The sequence below is a fragment of the Lipophrys pholis genome (assembly GCF_963383615.2).
Source record: "Lipophrys pholis genome assembly, chromosome: 19".
Taxonomy (NCBI): Eukaryota; Metazoa; Chordata; class Actinopteri; order Blenniiformes; family Blenniidae; genus Lipophrys; species Lipophrys pholis.
In genome coordinates this window covers 16846528-16865523 of record NC_137647.1, presented here as the reverse complement: position 1 = coordinate 16865523, position 18996 = coordinate 16846528, and the positions used below count along the sequence as shown (strand labels likewise).

At 42.1% G+C, this 18996-nt stretch overlaps 1 protein-coding gene across 1 annotated transcript; it reads left to right on the top strand.

Moving 5' to 3' along the window:
• Window positions 1–2931: 2931 nt before the first annotated feature.
• zc3h7a (zinc finger CCCH-type containing 7A) lies at window positions 2932–17954 on the top strand. The gene is made up of 23 exons (XM_080487059.1): window positions 2932–3048; window positions 5334–5439; window positions 7253–7292; window positions 7403–7606; window positions 10075–10233; window positions 10413–10493; window positions 10727–10780; window positions 10866–10905; window positions 11003–11340; window positions 11426–11675; window positions 11762–11790; window positions 11903–12047; window positions 12194–12346; window positions 12713–12918; window positions 14747–14844; window positions 14981–15162; window positions 15255–15325; window positions 15438–15571; window positions 15651–15756; window positions 15840–15948; window positions 16018–16151; window positions 16938–17101; window positions 17207–17954. Exons 2-23 carry the CDS (start codon window positions 5372–5374, stop codon window positions 17394–17396), a joined length of 2955 nt encoding a protein of 984 aa, XP_080343185.1. The 5' UTR covers window positions 2932–3048; window positions 5334–5371; the 3' UTR covers window positions 17397–17954.
• The last annotated feature ends 1042 nt before the right edge of the window (window positions 17955–18996 follow it).

The window sequence follows — 18996 nt, the reverse complement described above, 5'->3', positions numbered from 1 at the left end:
ATAGGCTGCAATTCTTTAATAAAGTGACCAGAAAGTAGAATCCCAGGACGTGTGTGATACGGCAGACTCACTCCTGAAAGGAAGAATGAATCCATCCAACTTTCTAACACTGAATTCTTTTACGAGTTATGAGTGAAGAACAAGCTGAATGTTGCTCGGACAGAAAATCTATGAAGACAAATAATTAATTACATAACGATGGAAAGAGCCACAGAATGAACTGAAGAAAGAGGAAATCTCTCAAAGGTAACATTTTACTCAGGATAATTGCTGCCATTTTCTACTTGTCTTGTTTAAAGCAAACGGAACAGTTTATTATCAGTCCAGCTTTAACGCTGTGACGAACCTCCCTGAATGACTATCAGGCAGCAGATTTTGGATTCGTTTGAGGAAAGAAAGAGTTGCTGGGAAGTGATGAAACAGAACCAATCTAAGTCGCTGGCTGTTCGCCTCCTCGCAGAGATCTGAAGCTCTGTGGTGTGTTGACTGCTCAACAACTTCATTCAGTATTCACCTGATATCTAATGGGAAATGAAAAGAAACCGTTAGACAAGACTTTTCCCACTCACCGACAATAGGTAGCATAAGAAAATTTAAATCTACTATTTGACATGTGCTCACTTATAACAACTAAAAGCATTACACATTTTCATATATTGTTGTTTCTTTTAAATAAACATATACGACTGAGACATTTTCTCCTTTCTTGAAGGAAATGGTGATTGATCTTTATGTAAAAGTGAGGGATGTTTATGTGCCCACCCATCAGTGCCAGTGAATGACCACAGCCCCCCCTATACCTGCTGAGTAAACGCATGAATGAAATTATTGAGTGGCTGTGTCGGATCTTTCTACAACTTAACCAAGAGAGGAAAGTGGAAAGGTCAGTGCTCATCTGGACTCCATGTCACTTTAGCCAACGAGTCAAGCCAGAAATCTGGTTATAACTATGGACTCCTACGTTCCTCGCCTGACATGCTGACACGCTGTCCTCTTTTAAATCAGGATTTAAAACATTATTATTTTCTCAGGCGTTCCAATTAACAGGGCAGGATACATCCTTGAGCAGGTCGGCAGTTCGTCACAGGGCATTCTCCTTTTTAGGCCTTTCTTAATCGCTTTGTTTTGATGTATTTATTTTATTTCTTTGTCAAGCACTGTGAATGCTCTTGTGTCTAAATGGTGCTCTATTAACACATTGATCTTGCTTTGATGTGTGGAATTTAATGTCAACTAAGAGGTCACTGTTGAGATTTAGTTCAATTACTCGAAGATAGCTTATATGACTCATCATCTAAAGTAAAGAGGAACAATGTTTAAATTAAATAAATAAATAACCACTATGAAAATAAGGCATATTATGCTATACGGGCACCCCCTTTGGCAACCTAAAAACATAGAAAATACACTTTTGTCCTTTTTATTTTGGGACTGAATAAAGTCTATAAATACCCACAGCAAATGTAAAACTGACCAACATATCTCACGTTTCAGAACTTTAACCTTTTATAGGTCTCTTATTTCAATATTTGGAAATTAAGTAATTTCCAACCTGAAATGTGGACATTTCCATTCCAGACTCGATCCACAACTCTGAAACTTTCTAGTTAGAAATCCCACAGATTCTTGAGCTTTCCCCTTGACCTCTCACACACTGGATCACCCTAAGTACATTCTAGAACTCTCACAAATGCCAGAATTCCAGGAGTTCTCGTCTCAGTGTTTATTACAACAACTATTAGCGCATCATTGTGTGAGTTTAGAAGAAGCATGAAGAAACGAGAGGGTTACTAAATAGGACAACTTGCCTGATAAAGCGTTAATCTCACATATAAGTTTCATTAATCTCCTTTAAGCTCAAAGGTTGGACATGTGCTGTGGTTTGTATATTTCACTGAAGCAATGGCAAAGCATCTGAAGATTTGCTGGACCTACAACTGAGTTTTCTGCTTTCATATGCTCTATAATAAAATGTTCAACCATTCAATCAGATGCTTCAGAGCCCTATGAGGAATAGCTAAATGAGTTCCAGTATCTTCCAATCATCCATCTTCTATACCGCTTTATCCTGGGCAGGGCCGATAGAGCAAATCCAAGCTAAATATAACTATGAGTGAGGGCAGGATACACCCGGACAGGTCTCTAGTCCATCACGGGACAAACACAGAGACAGACAACTACACACCGAGAGGCTATTTAGAGCCACTAATGGCCCTCAAACCCGAATAAACCCAAGCACACAGGTAAGCTAAAATTAGGTGAGTCCGCATTTAATTCACTTGAGTCACAAAACTATTAAGTTTGAGCATTTCAGTTAAAGGTGTCTAATTTATTTCAAAAATAGAAAAAAAAAACCTATTTAAAAGTGTTTAAAAGGAGAAAAATGGCAGCGTACCAGGCCAAAGAAAAAGTGGAATCTGTCAAAAGAAAAAGAAGAAGATTCCAAGATGGTTTACATATGCATTTATTGAAGCAATGGACACAATCAGAGCTGAATTCATCTTTTGGGATGAAAAACTGGCAAATGAGAGCTTGAAAACATGTCAGCTGAAGCAACAGCAGTCCACTAAACACCCCGAGACAGTGTGTAAACCCAGAGTTTATCCACAGAAAATAGAAGTGATTGTTACATAATATAATAAAGAAACTGTGTTTCATTTATAGTGTGTTATGAGGTACCTTCTTCTTTATTTTGTATGAATGGTGTGGTGAAGGTGGAGTCGCCTTGGTTAATGGTAAAAATCTCGGTCCAGTAAGACAAGGGTTGGGAAATCAGTGCTTCTACTATATTGTATTGTATTGTATTGTATTGTATTGTATTGTATTGTATTCTATTTTATTCTATTTTATTCAACGTCTATTGAACAATGCAGTGTCGCATTCCTGCATGTAGGAGGCGACATCACGTCCGAGTAAAATCCCGCGCCCATTACGTCAGAGTAGAAGAAGAAAGAAAGGGCGGCCTTCAGCGAGCTAACTTGTTTTAGCCGGAACGGAAAATCACTTTCCCTCCATTTAGATCCCCGACGGGATTAAAGACACATTCATGTAAGTGTTGTCCAGTAACGTCTGTGATATTTACCTGCTTTCGGCCACGAGTCTTCCCGTCGCGCTCGTTTCGCGTTGAGGAACTAGTTTAACTTGGACATGCCCGGGCTTTGTTAGGCTACTTCCTACAAACTTGGACGGATAGCGTCACGCTTCAGCTCGAGTTCCCGTGTTTCCTCCACCGGGGGAGAAAACTGCTTTTGAGTCGAATCACATCATGTTGTGGCGGCATATGTTAAGACTGTCAAATTGGCGGGGGCTGCTAACGGTGGCTCGCGGGTGAAAAACTGCGAAACCGTAGTCGGCGATCCCTGGCTGCGGGTACCACACGTGTGCTAACTACTCTGCATCCATTATCGGACAAATTGCTACACGACTCTCTTCTTCTGATATTAAACTTAACTTCGATGTTTAATCCATCACAGACCCCCTTGTTTGTGTGTAGGTATACACGAGCTTCAAGTATTGAGACTGTAAACGCTGATTAACCTTCTCTGATGTCAACTGTGCTGACCACATCTCAGCTAACATCACTCTTGTCTCAGGTTTTTACTCTGGTTAGCTACTAGAACTGAGAAAAAATGCTTCAATTTGAAGCTTTTTTTTTTTTTTTTTTAAATGTTCATATGCTCGTATAGTCAAGTGCTTGGTTTGGAGCGCTGAAATGAAAATGTGCATTTTAAAACGCATTGGCCATGATGATCTGTGCCCCATATCGACGCGCTTCGCCTCAAACATGCGGAAATCGGGTTGAAATCAAACCAGACACAATGAGAAAGTATGTCAGTGATGCCAAGCTGCTGTCCGATAATGGACCTCTAGCTTTCATATGTTAAGTTAAGCGATCCCCCTCAACGCTGATGGCTGACCCCCCCCTCCTCCTTTTGGCCCACCTCTTAGGAAGTAATTTTTTTTTTTTTTATGAGAAATGAAACCGATTTTATGCGTGTTTTACCATATCAAAGATTGTTTGGCCCCGATATCCGGAACTGTGCGCGTGTCGTCATTACTAAGCACGGAAGATGGACAGAAGCAGGATGAAACTCCTGAACACTTTTGTCATGTGACAGTTGATCAGCAAGCTGCTGCCGGTTCACAACAAACACAATCTGCCTTTTCACTGTGGCTGATCAAGAAAATCTATAAAGAAAGTATGTTTTAGCCGAGCTTAAAGGTCGCTATCAGTTTGTTTTTATAACAAATAGCGGTGGTGCCAGGCATGATGGGTCATGTTTAGCTTTACCTAACAAGAATTGACTTATTCTAGAGGTTCAAAAAACCCCGGAACTCTAATAGTTATCCAGATTTGTCAAGATACAATCAACATTTGTGCAGGTCATAGTACTTTCTTTTTTTTTTTTTTTTTTTATTGGATGCAGATCTATTCAAATAGAGCATTATCAATTTTATTCGGGTCATGTTTTCCTTCAGGTCTAAAGGTTCAAGTTGTCTTTACTGAGTAAATTGTTTTTAAAAAAGAATAATATGCCTTATGAAAGTTAAAATGTGTCTTTAGCTGCACTTGTGGATCTTTGTAACGTCAAGAAACAGACCAGGGCCAAAGTAACTTATTAATCATACTTTATTAATCCCCTTGGGGAAATTCCTTTTTCCACATTTACCCATTCTATTTCTAGGATTCAGTGATGCAGCCACATTACAGCACTCTTGGGAGCTAATGGGGCTCGAGGGTCATGCTCAGGGACTCACAGCAATGACCTGACCACTGTGGGATTCAAACCTGTAAACTCCCGATCCCAAGTCTTCTCTAAGCCACCACTGTCTCCAACTGATATCCTATAGACTGAAAGTTCCTCCTGAACAAAGCTACTGTTTATCATCTTGTAGACCTTCAATACAGTTGTCATCATGTGTAGAAATGCGTTTGTAAAAGTTATGGATAGTTTGTTTTCTCACACTGGTGTCTTTACGTTGCGTATAGTTCTGCACACTGAATTGGCTTTTCATTTGCCTATGTCCTATATACAGGCTTCTACACATGATCTCGGTCAGACCAATTTAAATATATACGCGTCAGTCATTTATGCGAAATTTGGGAAATCTGCTCCCTTACTATTCTTTCTTTACTAAATGACGCCAGATGTTAAGTGTTAATTTCCCCCAAACAATGCAGGATGAATTTTTTATTTTTTTTTGAAAGACCTTCAGCGAAATAATTTAATCTCTGAATGACAAAGCCATTGGTTAAGCACTCGTGCAGTCTGTGTCACCTTTGCACAGTCAATGTGTTGTTCGTTATGAGTTTATGAATTGTGTGTTTTCAGGTGCTGACTGTGGCGAGAAGACATTGAAACAGGCAAACATGTCCGGACCGTGTCAGGACAGAAGGACTCGCTGGCACAAGATTCAGAAAGGCCTACAGTTCATCCAGTAGGTGTTGTTCAGATTACTTGTTGTAGAAGTAGGACGCACTTGTGAAACATGTCGCTAATATTTCATCCTGTGTTTGGCGCATGCTGCCATTCCCACAGCTGTTTCTCTCCAGAGCTGCACTCGGTTATTCAGGTTGCCAATTAATAGGAATTGACAACCGATCAGTTTTTCATCTGCTGTTAGTCACATGAGGCGTAACGGAACACACCAGCTGAATATGGGAGGAGGTTTGAAAACCTCACCGTTGTCTGCTAAAAATACAATCACACGGTTTTCACAGTAGTCTGTCATTTTATACATTGAAAAACTGTAATTTGAGGGGTTTTGTTGATAATGACGGTAACCATTAGTCCTCTCTTGGAAATACATGGGGATTAAACTCTTAGCCTGACCTGCTCATTAACCCATTCATTCATAACTATCACCGCTGATTAGGATTTGACAGGATTACTGGTCATTGAACATTCCTGATGTCTAGAAGAAAGGGAAAATAAAACAAACTACGATGTCACAAAGAAATAAAGCTTTGTGCGCGAACACTGGGACTTCCACGCGGCCCGCACTTCTTAGAAGAGTCGATAATATTGAAGAACTTGACAGATCTGAAAGTTTAAGTTAAACCTGAAAAGAGCCGGAGCGCCCACTGACTATTAACTTGGTAGTTTTCTAGTGTTATTGTGACATACTGAGGTAAATATTAAACTGATATCGATTAGCAGGAGGGATAGTTATAGAAATGTTGTATTATCTGGGTCTCTTTTAAACAGTCTAATGTGTACCAAAGATGCATTGTTTAGCTGCAGATTGTTGAGACAGCTGCTTACCGTTCTGACATCGGTTCAGTTTTTAATGTGGCATGTGTGCTTTGCATTAGTGGGTCAGCCAGATTTGTGGTTTTGTTTACAAGCTGTGCCAGGTGTCTGAGAGTTAAGTTTCATCCAACATGACTGGAGGCCTTCATTGTCAAAAGGAAAGTGAAACTTCAATGCCGTGTCATGTTGTGTTAAGTTGTCATAGATAAGTCCAGAGTCTGTTACTCAAATGATCTATGTTGGTGTCAAATAGGAATTGAAACCGCTCTGAAGGAGAGGCCCAAACAGAAGGAAATGAGAATTAATTTCTAGTGGAATGAGTTACTTTTTTTTCTTCTTTTTTTTTTAACATTGTTGCAGCTGTTTGCCTTTTTGGTTGTAAGCAGAGCAACTCAGTTTGTTTCAGTTTGAGTGTGACCATCTAAAATGTATTTTCATGGGTCAGTGTGCATGACAGGAAATAAAACATTACATGGCTGGAAGTAGCTGAGCGGGAAAGCTGCAGAACAAAATCTATTCCTTTTTTTTTTTTTTTTATAATGAATATTTGGGGCAACTTTATTAAAATGCTTTTCCTCTCTTAAGCGCCACTCTTGCATAGAAGTGTATTGAGAGACACCAAAATGTTCCCAGTGTTGACTTTTCAAATGGTTTGTTGGTTTGTTGTGGCGAACACAGTCAGCACCTGCACACACAACCTTTTAGAACAGCATCAGTCAAATTACAGGTAAAGTCGATCAACCTGATGACAGAGAAACACAAACACTGATGCTTTAGAAAGAAACAAGAACAACAGACTTAACAGGGTGACTTTGTGACTATTTTTTTTAATTTATTTTTAAACCTAAAATTAGAAACAAAACAACTAGATATTATTGGACCAGCTTATACTATGGGCTCCCATCAAGGTTTTTTTTTTTTTTTTTTTAACTAATTGTGTTATTTCATATATTCTGAGAATTTAAAGGTCTGTAACTTTGCACTTTATTTGCTTTCAGATCAACCCTTCCATTTCCTGGAAGTCAAGATCAATACGAGGTAAGCCACACTCACTCGAATCCATTTTTTCTTTTTTTCTTTTTGAATGTAAATTTGCCCATGTGGTTGGGGTTTTTTTCAATTGGATCTGCTTCTGTTGAATTGCGCAGGTGTTCATAAAGGACCTCGTGTGGAATCTGTTTGGAGAGGGAAATGACGTGTTTAAAGAAGGGGAATGGACAAAATCCATCGAGATGTACACCGAAGCGCTGAGCATAGCAGAGTACGCCGACTCCGAAGAAATCTGTGTTCCAACAGGTTTACTGGAAAAGCTGTATGCAAATCGAGCCGCCGCATACTTAAATATTGTCCCGGTGAGTAGACGGCGACCACACCTTGATAAACTTTGAATTTCCTCTTCCATCACGGTCAAGACGTGCAGCTATATACGAAACAGGATTCAATATAGTGTAAAACAGAAACGTGAATATGAATCAAGTTGTCGCCTTTATGGAGAGTATATCAGGGAAATTCATTGCTGTTGGGTCATTTAATAACATGCTTGTCCGCAGAACTAAAATGCATAAAAAACAATCCCAAAATAAAAAGTAAATGAGTCACTGTCATCATCAAGTCCAAGCTTTATTTCAGGTTTAAGCAGAAGTGCAACAGTAACTACGGAAACCCACGAGGAATGGTAGAATGGAACATGAGAAATCACCCAAAAACTCATTTGCATAATAAATTAAAAAAAAAAATTGCCCAGCCCTATTGTATGTAGAAGTTATTTAACCATATTTAAACATGGCAGACTCGAAACAAACTCGCAATGTGTACAAGCTAGAGCTCCCCTAAAGATTATCTAATGATTTTAATGTATCTCCATTGCACTTACAACAATTTCAGTGATTAAAAAAAGTGGACTTTAAAACAAAAAAGAATTATTGTCTCAATCGCTACTTATTTCTTTTTATAATGGTTCAAATTTCGGGGTCAGTGTGCCTCACCCTAGGTAACGTTTTCCTTGAAATTTACAAAGAAGTTATTGAATGTATTTATTTTTAGTTCAAAATGATAAATACAACATCTCTGAAAGTTGCAGACTATATATACAGACTTATGAGATATTCTGAATTAACAGTATCTGATGAGAAAGAGATTGTTCTAGACTCGGACTCTTTATTGTTAGTGTAATGACATGACATGATAAGAACGAAACATTCTTCCAGGTTCGTAGTTAATTAAATAGAGATAAGACCAATAGAATAGCTAAGAAAAAGTGGAAATAGACTAAATTAAGATGAAAAGAATGTTTTTGTTACTGGGATTCATACAAAGAAATATTTTTGTGAGACGAAACGCATTTGGTGCGATGTGTTCCAGGCTGCCGCTCTCCAATCTGGTTCATGACAAAATAATCTAATCTGAAGCGGCCTGTTCGATATCCATGCATGTCAAAGCAGCCGGACGCATCCTGACGTCTTGCTGACCTGGTTCACTTGTTTTGAGGAAGGCTCCTCAATGTTACAGAGAGCTCGGCGCATTTGTTTTCTACACCCCCTCAATGTCCTCGATGCATCAAACATTTCTTTTCCAGGAGCCGCGCTGCATCCGGCCCCCGAGGCAGCGTTAACCATTACCTTGTTTTGTGACTGCGCGCTGCTGGCAGGTTTTTCTAATGGATGTACATTAGTTCGGGGAAATGTCAAGACTGAGTGAAATAATGGCAGACGGCTGACATGTGGGCCGCATTTATTTTTTATTTTTTTTGGTTTCATATCGACAGTTAATTTGCATTCAGTCGTCACCCCTTCCCTAGTCAGGCGCGTGTCACAAGCAGTGTTTGTGGAGGCCACGCTGCCGTTCACAGAAGGTCTTTAACGTCCCACTCTGACACGGTGTTCATGCCTGAGGACAGGCGCCGTTTATTTGACATCATGATGAGGTGCGGCTGACTTAAGTAACATGAATATTTTCTCCTTTGACACTTCATGCATACTTTAGTAGGTTTATTCATCTTTATTATTCTGTGGGGTGATGCACATGTGATTTCAGTTTTTTCTCTCGATTCTGTATTTGAATTGTCGCGCACAGTCTTCACATCTGTTCTTTCACCTTATATCAATGGATTGTTGGAGAAAATCTGTGCATTAGGCTCCTTGGATCGGATCTCCCTTTTGGGGGGGGGTGTTGGTAGTTGGGAATTGAATAACCTTGCGTAGATACTAACACATTAAAAGAAATGTTGGTATGAGTCTAAATAAAGAACGCAAATATTTAATGTTTTTTTTTTCTTCTTTTTTCTTCTCGGTTGGATACAGCTGCTGTTTTTTTTGGTTAATCTTTGCTGCTAGTTTCGGTTCATCCAAACAAGATTTTAGGTGTTTCCCCAAGAGGTCATTGATATTTTACTGTAGTTCTTGATTATTTTTGCGCTGTGCCTAAACAATGAGTGTTTCCTGAAATCTGCAGTTTGTCAATGGCAGGATCTGTTAAATATTTAATTTGGTAGTTAATTTTTTTTCCCCTGTTGTACTGTCAGGCATCGACAATCTGAGTTCCATTTTGGAAAATGTAATGTTGTTTTGATTGACAGTGTTCTGTTAACTTGGTTAAGACACTCTCTTCCGGTGAGGTTTTGATCAATCTGTTCGTGCACTGACTCGTGTTCTATGGCAGTAAAACTCCATGCTGTGTTCCCGGAGGCCACACCCATACCGTCTCCACTCACTGAACTCGTAAAGCCAATCTATGATCACTAGTTTCTTTGTTCCGTGTTCACCGGCACGCTCCGGTTAAGTGCAGCTTTTTCAACTCCCGTTTCCACTTTATTCCTCCGCAGGGACTTTATGACCAAGCACTTGAAGACTGTGAAAAAGCCCTTCAACTGAACGAGGGGAACTACAAAGCACTGTACAGAAAAGCAAAAGCCTTGAAAGAGTTGGGGAGGCATCAGGAGGCCTACGAGGCTGTTGCCAAATGCTCTCTCGCAGTGCCTCAGGTGACCACACGTCGACCCTCTGTGCCCTACATGCTTACAATGTGCCGTAAATGTATATTAACCAGCTTGACATGTCATCCAACACATGCAATCCCACACGCGATGGGGAGAAGCATTTATGCAAGCTCCTTTTCTGCCTATTGGACAATATTAACGAGCCAGATTTGTGTTTCCTGCAGGATTCCAGTGTCACACAGCTGACTCAGGACATTGCCAAAATTTTAGGGTTGAAAATCCGTAAAGCTTATGTGAGAAGTAAGGTATGTGGGCTTTTTTTCTTTTTTTTAAGTTGAGTTTGTTTTGATGCATTTTCAAAAGCCTTACATTGTGAATGATGGTATATGAATAAACCTACTTAGATATGTCTGATTAAACTTATTTAAACAGGTGAAATTTGAACACATTGTGCTTAAAATGTTGAATATGATTAATGTCTACATGGTTGGCTGTGACACGTGATTCACAGGAAATGACCATGTGTTCTTTTCCACAGCCTGCCTTGAATGTTTTACGAGTATCAACTTATCCAGATGCGTCATGTGATAAGGTAAGCAGCATCCGCTGCCCAACAATGACGGTGTGTTCCTAACTTGAAGAATTGCAGTGACACAATTATTGGTTGTCGCTTTCAGTTTTCTCTTGGTCCGGCCTCGGTAGAAGAAATAGACATTGGTGAGTGTCTGTTTCAGAAAAGCTTTTTATTTTTGTTGTTGATTTGCACGTAAAAAAAAAGACAATAACCGATGCTGTTGCTCCCGGCGTGTTGCAGAAGTGCCTCCGTTGACCCTGGACAGCGTTTTGGCTCCGGGCCCGTCACCGGTTCAAGCCCCGCTGGCGGCGCCCTCGCCGCTCAGCGACGTGGCGGTGGATGAACTCTCTCCCAACAGCATCTCGTCGGTGACCCTGTCGGAGCCCCCGGGCTTCGAGTCCGTCCCCCTACCCGCGCCCGTTCCCATCTCGGCCCCCCTCTCCGCGCTCACATTCTCAAACGGGTGCCGCACCAGCAAGCCTCGCAACATTCTCGAAACGAGTCAGAACTTCGACGCCGACATCATCGGGGACGATTTGGACGACCTGCTCGACCAAGCCGGCCCCGAATCCAACATGGTGAGCGGAGAGAGCGGCAGGACGCTGCGGTGAGCAGGGAAGTGCAGACGTCTGAACAGAAGTGTGTCTCCGTCTCTCCCCGCAGGTTATTCCCACAGTCAAGGGGCCTCTTCCTTTGCCAACAAGTATCACCTCGAGCAATTCCATGTCGAGTCCATTCCTGATGCCCTCCCACATTCACCCGTTTCTCCACGGCGGTGTTCAGCCATGCACCGTAAATCTGCCGCCTCTTTATCACAAGTTGGGCTCTAGTACACTTTTCGGAATGGACACGTTCGATCCACTTCCACCCCTGAACTCCCTAGACAGTCTCAGCCTATCAGACTTCAAAACAGGTGCGTTACTTCACTCTCCGTGTTCAGAGATGTACTTTAAAATCACTATCACAATGAATAATCAGTGCTTCTGTCAAAACTTTCAGATTTTTCTGCTAGTCCATTCATTCCACAGGTAATACAAGTTTGTTTGAAGTTACATCCCATCAGCACCATGCCACAGTCTCAAACTATCTTTCTTTTTCTTTTCTTTTTCTTTTCTTTTTGTTTTGGTTTCTTTACTGCAGCTCAATAATAATGAAACCCCGATGGGAATGGCCGTGGGTATGCCCGATGTTAAGGGCCTTCCCGCTGCTGTGGATTTAGCCAAAAACCCCTTAGCTGAAACACACGAGTTCAAACAAGCCTGCGCCATGTGCTACGTCCGAACCGGTGAGAACATTATGTCGACAATACAAATCTGTGCAGATTGTTCGATTCCTCTGCTGGAATTGGTTTTTCTCTTCTGCATTTGGTCGGTGTCTGTCGGGAGAGGGAAGTAGTGTTTGGTGTAACATGTTCTTTCATGATCCCCTCAGGGCCCGGAGTGTTGGATTACGCACTTCACACCGAAGAGCATAAATGCAAAAAGGATGTATTACTTGGCAGGCTCAAGCCAGACAAAATGTGGAAGCTCATTCGGCCCAGACCAACAAAAACGCAATATGTTGGCCCTTATTACATTTGCAAAGGTTACTTTTCATTCTTTCTTTCTTTCTTTCTTCTTTTTTTTTAAAATGCATCAATTCCTCTTTTGATGTTCAACCAGTTGTCTTAATGTATTCAAATGTCCAACCTATATTTAAATCACATTCATTGCCAGTACAGTAACTGGCCATGAAATGTATGTTTTTGGATTTGCATGACTTGTCTCGGAAAATGATCACTTTCTTTTTATTTTATTTTATTTAAATTATACTGGTAGTGTGTGCTCCTTCTTATCCTCACTCAGTGCACATATACTGAACACTTGAGATATTTGTAGTGTCTGACTGTCCTTCTCTTTGCTTCGAGTCGTGTCCGCTCGTATTAAACAAAGGTGACGTTGCCTGTTTCAGAGGTGGCTGTTGGAAAAGAATGCCTGTACCCTGGCCACTGCACATTTGCATACTGCCAGGAGGAGATTGATGTTTGGACTATGGAGCGGAAAGGGTTTATCTCCAGAGAGCTGCTCTTTGATCCTTTCGGGCCAAACTCTAATGTCAGGTTGACTGTTCCCAAGATCCTACAGGAGCATCAAGGGATATTCATGTTTCTATGTGGGGTGAGTGTTTTGGTTTCTGAATGGAAATGAATGTGGGACAATGCGGTTCTTCAGTGCAGTTTGAAACAAAAAACAAACAAAACAACCTCTACGTCATTGAGCCAAGTTTCAGTTTCATGTTGAGTAATAAACAATGGAATGAGCAGCTGAGAGTTTTCTAGGTTAGCCAGTTACCCACGAAGCCTCACGTATGCTACTACACAATGAATACTTGGTCAACTGTTGCTACCTGAAATGTTTGATCTACAAACACCAAGCACAATTCTCAGTGGCTTCCTTAGTGATGCATTATCGGGGTTTTCACTGCCTTCAGTTTCAGCTTTCAACCAGATTGCTGGGTCTCAGTCTGACCGAGGCGTCGCGTCTTTACCTCCCAAAAAGCTCTTTGACCAGATTGTTGTTCAGACAAATGAGGGAATGCAAGTCTCGAGTGTCGGGTCGCTTCTGCACACATTCTTTTGACGGTCAACAGTGGAATTATCATTGAATACAAGTGTGTCGGTTTAAGTAGTCTGTTCTGATGCGCTCGCCCTTGGGCAGCAAACATTTAGCCTGCAGGCAAATTCAAAAACAGGACATCACCTGTTATTTCTCTAACTGCTGCTCCTAAGGTGTCCACTGGGGGCAGCAATGTAACCATATGAATACATGACTGAGCACAAGAAGACACTTTGACACTAAATTAAAAATGTGCTTCAAATTTGAAAAGGTAGGGAATAGATGAGTGAAAGAATGACTCCAACTCTCTTGGCTCGGCCCCTCAAGATTAAATTGAGCTGTTGGTGGCCTTTGACCTAAAACGAGTGTAATACCTCTACCCCATATCAGAGCTACTTCCTCTAAAGGTTTTATACGTCCTCAATATCTGCCGCCAGTTTTTCATGTATTAAAGGAACATTAGACATGTTAGTGCTGCTCACAGGATTCACCTACTTCAGTTATTTCAGAAACTTTTGCAAGTGATCACAACTATTTTATTCCTAAGAACAAAACAAAACAGTCCATATACTCAGCGTGGTGACTGTTACCCGATCGGTGTTGTACTGGAGCTTCTGGGTGATGCCTGTCGGCAGCTTTTTAAAAAGAAACGGTTTTATTGCAGGGTGAGAAACCCTCGCCTCATCGTAAATTGATTCCTCCCTCAAAGATGCCTCTCGAAAACGAAAGTGTTCCTCGGCTTCCAGCACAGCAGGCAGTTGTAAATGATTGAGTCACATCATCCATCAGGACTCGCACCAGAAGTGGGAGAACAAAATTTTTTTATAAATAAATAAAAAATACAGCAGTACATTTAAAATGCAATGTGACAAGTGCCAAATTTCCATCTTAAAGTAGTTCACTTATCAGCTGAACTAACTTCAGTACTGTGCAGAGGTTTTAGGCATGTTGAAAAGACAACTTGTTTCCAGATTGCCTCGGTAGCGATGATCCCAATCATCGAGCCAGAGTCATTAAGAAATCGTGAGTTCGGTTTCCTGGAGGTTATAATTTGGTTCTCTCAGGTTGTGGTGTTCACGTCGCAGGGTCTGTCTGGGATTACATGAAGAGACGAAAGGCTTGGAGCCACAGAGATCTGCACTTACTGATTAAAGCTGTTTTAGAAAAGCTTCCTTCAAAAACTGCATGGAAAAGAATTGATTCTGTTCACACTCCAGGATTTCTCTCCTCATTTGCTTTACTTGATTTTTTTTTTTTTTTTAAGCAGTGTTAAAGCTTTCTGTGAAATGTGTGATGTGTATAACATGAATGGCGCCCGGTGTAAAACCACGAGCTGCAGAGTCGCGGCTGTGATCTGACTCCGCTCTGTGTGGTTTTGTTTGTTTTGCAGGTGTGCTTTGACCATAAACCCAGAATAATCAGCAACACCAACAAAGATACTTCACTTTGTTCCCATCCTGTGACAAAGCATGACTTTGAAGATCATAAGTAAGTCCATATCAAAGGTGTTTGAAAATGTTGCATTCCCCCCCCGCTCCCCCCAAAAAAAGGGAACATAATTTGCAGGGGGGGGAAAAGAGAGAGTGGTGCAAATTGTGGGCATAACGATTGTTTTGTCTTTTAGGTGCCTGGTACACATTTTGAAGGAGAAGACTGTGCGCTATTCCAAAATCCGGCCGTTGAGTCCACACAGCCAGCTGGACCTCTGTCGCCATGAAGTCCGCTATGGCTGCGTGAGGGAGGACGACTGCTTCTACGCCCACAGCCTCATCGAACTCAAGGTGTGGATGATGCAGCATGAACTCGGTAAGGCCGCACTTTCAGATGCAACAGATGCTGGGGATTCGGGCTTTTCTCTGGAGTTTCTTGGTAATTTTGGTCCGTCCTGCGTCGTCCAGGTATCACACATGAAACTATTGTTCAGGAGGCGAAGAGGTTTTGGAACACGGATTCATTTCAGGGACCTCAGGTGAGACGGGCGTCTTGCTCCCAAACAACTTCTTCCCATATTTCCACGTGAAGAAATGAACCGTTTATCGGCTGGAATGATTCAAAAATAACCCGCCAATTCTCCTCTGCAGCTTTCCACTGCACAGAGAAGGTTCGGACCTCCAAACCTGAAGATGATGTTTGTTTGTGGTCAGTGCTGGAGAAATGGCCAACTAAGTGAAGCTGACAAAAACAAGAAGTATTGCTCAGCCAAGGCGAGGCACACGTGAGTCCTCGGGAGGGTTTTCTAATGTGCGTAATGACGAATGGCTCCTCCACTGAAGCCTGCTCCTGTCTCATCTCAGGTGGGCCAAAGACAGACGGGTGGTGCTTGTCAGCTCCCACGAAAGAAAAAAGTGGACCACAGTGAGGCCTCTTCCAACCAAAAAACCCATCCCATCTCAATTTGAGGTACGGAGTCAGTTGGTGTTCTAAACCACGGAACATGTTCCATCAAAAGCTCACGAAAGCGTTTCTTTTCTCGACTTACTCAGATTTGCATGCACGTGACAGCCGGCAAGAAGTGTCAGTACGTCGGGGTTTGCACATTTGCTCACAGCGTAGAGGAACGAGACCTTTGGACCTACATGAAGGAAAACAACAGTGAGTGTGGAGAACTTGAATGCACCGAGGACAATCTTGTCGTGGCGCTCACCCCATCCCTGCGTTCAGTTCCAGATATGGACCAGCTCTACGAGCAGTGGCTGCTGTCTCAGAAGCCCGGCTGGGGCGAGGAGACCTCCAGCAACTCCGTCAGAGAGAACGGGAGGCAGATCCACATGCCCACGGACTACGCTGAAGAAGTGGTGAGTCACCAGGCTGGTGGATAGCAACTGGTCAGTGAGCGCCGCACGGCCGCACCTCTCTCATTGGCAGTCGAGCAAACGTTCAACTCTTCGTCATCGTTCTTCCGCTCGCTCCAAACTGGTCCTTATGTCACTGTTTGTTATTTCATACCCCGGGTATAAACTTAGGACTTGGTGAGAGAGATTCAAAAACATGGCAAAAAGAAAATATCAGGAGACTTTAGGTGCAAATCCCACATGAAGGTCCATCATAACACCAGCTCCATTGAAGTTTTTCCATGTTTAGATGGCAGAGCGCTCGACGTTCTCCAGTGAAGTTTGTTACCAGTAACAATAAAGCTCGTACGGACATACTTTAAGCTATGCTATTTTGTTTTGTTTTTTCCCCCTCATTATTCGAATCGGTTGTAGTTTCTTTAGCTCTAACCTTCACAGAAATGGATCTTAGTCCTCATCCTGGGGAATGTTTGCAGCTTGAGAACGTCCGCCCATCATCCACGTCACTTCATCCAACTGAGAGTAAAAGGGGCTGATTACAGCTGACGCTGGGTGAAGTCCTTCACAGAGCAAACACATTGACACATTCAGTCGATTTAGAACTCCACACATGACTGAGAGTGTTTAGCAGGGAGGGGGGACCCGTGTGTACACTGCCCTGTTATGAAAACAGTCTTTTTCTCTGCATCTTATTAGTCAAGGCATCTGTTGATGCTGTAAAAACTCGATAAAATAAATATGTGTGGGGAAACAGATGGTCCTCAAATTTGTTTTCTTTCCTTTTTGCAGGCTGGCAATCATTGTTGGCTGTGTGGTAAAAACTGCAACAGTGAGAAGCAGTGGCAGCAGCATATAACCTCAGAGAAACACAAAGACCGAGTTTTTAACTCCGAGGACGATCAGAACTGCTGGCAGTATCGATTTCCCACAGGCACTTTCAAAGTTTGTGAGAGGTGAGTTCATGCGACGCGAGGCGGGGGGGGGGGGGTTACGATGACGGAGGCGGGCCTCAGGTTGCTGGTTTGTGAGAGCTGACGTGTGACCGTGTGTTCCGACAGGTTCCTTAAAGGCACGTGCACAGAGGACGACTTGTGTAAGCTGGCTCACGGGGAGCAGGAGCTGAAAGAGTGGATGGAGCGCAGGGAATTCCTTTTGATGAAACTCGCCAAAGCCAGAAAAGATCATCTTATAGCACCGAATGACAATGACTTTGGGAAATACAGTTTTCTGCTTAAAGACATTAAATAATGATGCGATGACAGTACTCGTGCTTACTTGCAAATGATCCAGTATTCAAACAGTCTTGAGTCAGGTCGCCCTTTGGGAGGGGGGCGAGGGGGAGGGGCCCCCTCTGATGTGCTCAGGCCTGATCGGTGTGATTTATAAAAGGAGGGCGTTCAGGACCGGCCCTCCCACTGGTGGCTGGGTTTCTCTGTGCAGAACTGCTGGAGTGTTATCAATATTAGCAAATCATGAGTGGGAGACACTTTGCAGCTTTGCTATGCACCGATTCAGTAGATGAACCTGAAAGTGGCGGCGACAATAGCATGTGTTAAACCACCATCAGAAACGAGTTCAAATACTTAAAAACAGTTGACCTTAAAATTCAAAAGTAATTTCTTTTTCACGGGCAGATTTGTGTATGTTGATGACCATTGCTGTTTTCAGTGTGAATTAAAACGTTCAGTTGACATTCTCTCTTATTTTAATCAGTCAAAATAGGTCATTTTCACGTTTCCATTTATCTAATAGTGTTACCAGTGTAATGGCACAACACCAAAATAAAGCATTGTTTTGTAATCTGTAAACCTGTGATTTATTTAACTGGAATGTGTTCGTGTGGATCTTTTTTTCTTTTTTGTCGCAATCAAGAAGATTAAGATCTTAAGTCAGCAGTGATGCAACACATTTTAAATCTTAGTGGACAAGAAACGCAGACGGATTCTCATGAAATTGTGTCATTTAAACTCGACCCACCTTAAAAACATGTCTTTAGACTGTGATATTAAACTTATCTTCTATACAGCTTTAGGCCGTGCAGGGTTGTGGGACGCTGGAGCCGATCCCAGCTAAACATGGGCGAGTGCAGTATACACCCTAAACAGGTCTCCAGTCCATCACTGAGCAAACACACACACACACACACACACACACACACATGTTGACACACCTTGGAGCAATTTAATGTCCAAAGCCCGAGTTTCTCTGAATTAAAACTCCACACAAAAGCTTGAATTTGAACTGCATAGAATCTCTACCATTGTTTACAACTACACGCCTTTATATAGTGACTTGAATTAACTCCACATTGTTTTATCTCGTCCTCTGCTGCTGCAGTTTATTTCCAAAGCTCATTACAGATTCTTCTTGGGCACCAAAGTCTGCAGGCTCCTGTTGAAGAACATCTACTTCGTTGCCTCCTTCAGCCTTCCAGGTTTTCAAACTACAAGCGCACCGCTTTCACATTCGACCCCAAGATTGGACTTGAATCCAGGTTGTTCTGGTATACCATGACTTGAGATGGGCTCATTACTCTTGTTGCCAGTGTAAACAAAGCTGCAGGTATGTGGTTTGTCCTGCTCACTGCGCTGTCGTCTTCAAGAGAAGTTCCCTCAGTTGCCATTTCAAACACGACTTACTGTCGTGAGTCCAGTCTGCATGCTGGTCATTCACCTGGCGGTCTAGTTGCTGCTTCACAATCAACATGAGTATATTTGAATATTAACCATAACGTCCAGATTGTAGAGCGTCTTCCTCCCAATAATGTGGCTGAAGCTTCTGTGCAAATCAGACTGACCCACACTTGTTTACAGCTCAGTAATTATCAGTGAAGTAAGTCTTTAAATAA